Raw genomic sequence first — 3,746 nt, 5'->3', positions numbered from 1 at the left:
AAATACAAAAACATGGTACAACAAAACACTGACACAAACAGTTACTAATATTTCATTTAATTGTTGCATTGAACCATTTATTGCTGAAAAGATTGAGAATCATCCAAACCGGAGATTACATGTATGAGACACTGAGGAAGTTTGAATCTAGTGGTCAGTGAATGTCACAAAACATGATTCAAGGTTTATATAGTTTTATTCTAGTATTCCACATTCCATCTTTCTCAACATGATTGCACAAGAGGCAATTGAAGTCTCATATTGTCTTTGCTGCTGACAAGACCTTCTTCCGCTTATCCACCATATAACGAAACAAGTACGGAAATCCTGCAAACGCAACGAGATAAAACAAGCATTATATTGTTAAATTCCACATTTTTTACTGAAAAAAATAACACCATTATGTGCATAATATATGTGGTATCTTAGGCTCTACCTCTATCTATGCACAAAGACACCTAACTCAACATCCTTATATTTCAACTAAGTTTTTTAGGTTCACCCTCTAAACAAGGAATGTGGGGACACCGCTATTTTGGCTTAGGCGGTTCAGTCTCATGTTCAAAATTCAGAAGAGGTGGAAGGTTCATGGGAAGACCAATTACCGAAAAAGGCTTTCGCCCCACTTTATAGATAAAGCAAACCGTCAGAGAGCACACATACAAAATCAAGTCCACACACACGCACACACCCAAGTCTCACGATCAAGTACAAAGATTCCGACCAATTACACTTTCCTCTCTTGGTAATTCCACATCGAACGATCCTCACACAAAAGGGCCTCAGTGAATGTTATCCATATTTGTAAGGATTGTCCCTTCCAATGATATATAGCTCTTGGTCAACAATTTTTTAGACTATGAGAACGCAATAGCTCAATATTCAGGAACTTCCACTTCGGCTGTGAATTGTTGAGATGCCATATTGCTGTGAGTCGACAAGAGAGTCAAAAAGAAGCTAATTGGTCGGTTTTCATATGTCATGTGGAGTGTCTAGAAGGGTCGAAATAGAAGAACTTTTATTAGGCATAGACTAACCTATGCCAAAGTGGTCCATCTGTCGTTAGTGGCCATCAACAAGAAGGGCCATCACCTTTGGCACAACAACCAACAGTGGAGCACATGTTCACAAAGTTGTTACTAGGTGTATGATAGGGGGTTTAAGAATGATGCCCATGTAAACATGGACCCTTGTTTATTGTTACATAATTACATATATATATATTTTTAGTGGAAATACACCACCCTTGATGGTTGCTATAAAAAGTTCACTTGGGTTGCAAAATGAAGGCTAATGTCGAGAAGGAGTATTGTACCTGGTATGATTAGAGCCGTGACAAGAGCCAATTCATAGCGGTAGTCGATGGAGAAATTCCATTTATTGGGCCTCATAAGATTGTATTTCCTTGATGTCTGAGGCAAAACCCAAATATCAGAGCATATGTAACAAACAAGACTGTTCAAATGAACAACATGAAACCCTTTCCATCTTTAGTTATTAATTTGGGATACCTTCATAAAAGGCATGGCAACTAAGATTAGACCAGCCTCGCTTAACATGCCAGTAGGATAGAACACCAGAAAAGTGCTATACCTGGAAACAAATTGGTACATAAACTATAAAGCTAGTGGCTTTAAGAGCAATTTACTAAAAACATAATAGATTTATTTAGAAGTTTTTGTTAAGCAATATTTCATTATTTTGTCATAACCAGTACCTATCTAATCAATAGGAGTCTTGAAGGTGCAAACTTGAAATATGACCAGTACCTACCTAAGCCATAGGAGCCAGTAAGGTGCAAACCCAAATGTCTCCTTCATAGCAAAGAAAAAATATCTAATGACCTGCAAGCAACCAACATGTTTTTATTGTAACATCACATTTAAAGGGAAGAATATTGCAATCCCAGTTCAGTAAAGATCAACAAGGGAATTTGTGTTTAGATTGAAGAATAAGAATTAGTATCAATTTAGATCTCATACTTAATACACCCTTTATATATAAACTCATGATGCCTTGGCCACGTGTGTACCTCAGTGATGGACCAACTTATGATCAATGAAGTTAGAAGAACATGAGATTGCGCCTGCACGAGGGTTATATGTGCAAAGTGACCAATTAATCAATCTATTGTTGAGAAACTAAAACTAAATTTGCGTTTCTAATTATATAAAAATATCAAAGGCTTGGTAGCTATGGAGGAGAGGCAGAGATGATACCTCATGAAAGCTCCACAAGATGCCCCATGTGATGTACAATCTTCCAGTGATTTGTGGAAGAGTTGTTGAAATTGGAGACCTCACGAACCCTTTTAACAGTTGGACATTCATCTCAACAAACAACAAATTTTGGTGATCACACCATGCAAGTTCATAAGTTGCCATGAGTGTGTTATAGTATATATTAGTAATTTGAATGAACGGTAACCACAAGAGCAAATGAAACGATACTACTCCCTCTTCCAAATTACTTAAGTTTCCTGTTTGTTCTAAGTCAAACTTACCAAATTATTTTCATTATAAATATATTTTCATACTATATATATATTTGATGTCCCATTTTGAAGGATTTTGGAGACAAAGCCCGTTTACCAAAGAGCTCTCTCTCTCTCGCGCGCACACACACACATGTACGTACTTGCACTGCACTTGTCGAGAACTCGAGATTGACGAATGTTCAAAATATATAATGTGAAAGCAAGAGAAACAAGAAACTAGTTACCTAGAATCGAATGCAGAATCTGGACGACCGGCAACAGGACGTACGTACCATCGGAATCAAGATGTTCAGTTAGTAACTTGATAATTAGGAAAGAAAGGAGCGAGCTGCTAAGACGAGAGCGACCTCCATGAAGGCTGCGGTCTGCGCGAACTGCAGCGGCCGCTCGACGGCGGCGTAGACGGCCTCGTGGCCGCTCTCCAGCAGCGCCAAGGCCGCGTAGCACAGCACCTGCGCCCTGCAAACCAGAGAGATCTTCATTCTTCACGGTCAACGGAGCAAGAAACTAGAGAGATCCACTCCATTATGCACCCATGGCCTTGCGCTACTTAATTACCATCCGAAGAAGAGGACCCAGTTGTAGGCGGAGAGGTAGAGCCGCCGGAGCGCCGTCCCGGACGCGGCTGCCGCCATTCACTGCGGAGCGAGCTGCGGCGGTCGAACTGCTAGCTAGCTCGCGATGTCAGCTGCTTTTAATCAATTGCATGAACCAAGTATACGGACCGGAAATATGCTCAAGCCGAATTCGATTGCCGCCACGATTACTCTACTGGCAATGGTGTCGTTATAATTGCGCTGCTTCTCAACTTTGGTTTGGCGTTGATTTAATTGATCGGCGGACGGATGCGGTTGCCGGTTGGGGAGTGCACGGTTGAGGAGCGGTCAGATCGGCGCTGCAACGGCCGACTTCCCGCCAACTCCATGCATGCATCCATGTGCTCCACGTGCTTCATCACACCCTGCATGCATGCATGCATATGTATTCTCAAGCTAATACTATATCAAAAATAAATAAATAATGTGCATGCAAACATATACTCCCTATGTTCCTAAATATTTGTCTTTCTAGAGATTTCAGCAAGTGACTACATACGAAACAAAATGAGAAAAACATGGCCTTCCCTCAAAAAAAAAAAACAACCCCCGACACTACATGGCCCATGCCCGCCAAAATTCGCCTACAAATTAGTACTCTTTTTGGAACGGAGGGAGTACATGTCTATCGTCGGGCCTGGCGGAGCAGAGTG

General features: G+C 40.9%; 1 protein-coding gene across 3 annotated transcripts; it reads right to left on the bottom strand.

The window, feature by feature from the left end:
- Positions 1-50: 50 nt before the first annotated feature.
- Positions 51-3,283, bottom strand: LOC119274778 (very-long-chain (3R)-3-hydroxyacyl-CoA dehydratase PASTICCINO 2B-like). 3 transcript variants are annotated; one of them, XM_037555507.1, is made up of 10 exons: positions 3,056-3,283; positions 2,845-2,956; positions 2,722-2,740; positions 2,220-2,308; positions 2,033-2,086; positions 1,774-1,844; positions 1,512-1,593; positions 1,316-1,412; positions 1,038-1,092; positions 579-927 (listed from the first exon to the last, which is right to left on the bottom strand). In XM_037555507.1, the coding sequence occupies exons 1-9, from the start codon at positions 3,130-3,132 to the stop codon at positions 1,073-1,075; spliced, it is 621 nt and encodes a 206-aa protein (XP_037411404.1). In that variant the 5' UTR covers positions 3,133-3,283; the 3' UTR covers positions 579-927; positions 1,038-1,072. The 3 variants fall into 3 exon arrangements, with proteins under 3 accessions (XP_037411402.1, XP_037411404.1, XP_037411403.1); XM_037555505.1 differs by lacking the exons at positions 579-927; positions 1,038-1,092 and adding an exon at positions 51-327; XM_037555506.1 differs by having other exon boundaries at positions 579-1,092.
- Between the last annotated feature and the right edge of the window lie 463 nt (positions 3,284-3,746).

Source organism: Triticum dicoccoides, chromosome 3B, assembly GCF_002162155.2.
Source record: "Triticum dicoccoides isolate Atlit2015 ecotype Zavitan chromosome 3B, WEW_v2.0, whole genome shotgun sequence".
Lineage (NCBI taxonomy): Eukaryota > Viridiplantae > Streptophyta > Magnoliopsida > Poales > Poaceae > Triticum > Triticum dicoccoides.
Note: the sequence above shows the minus strand (reverse complement) of the source record. Positions and strands in the feature narration are given on the sequence as shown.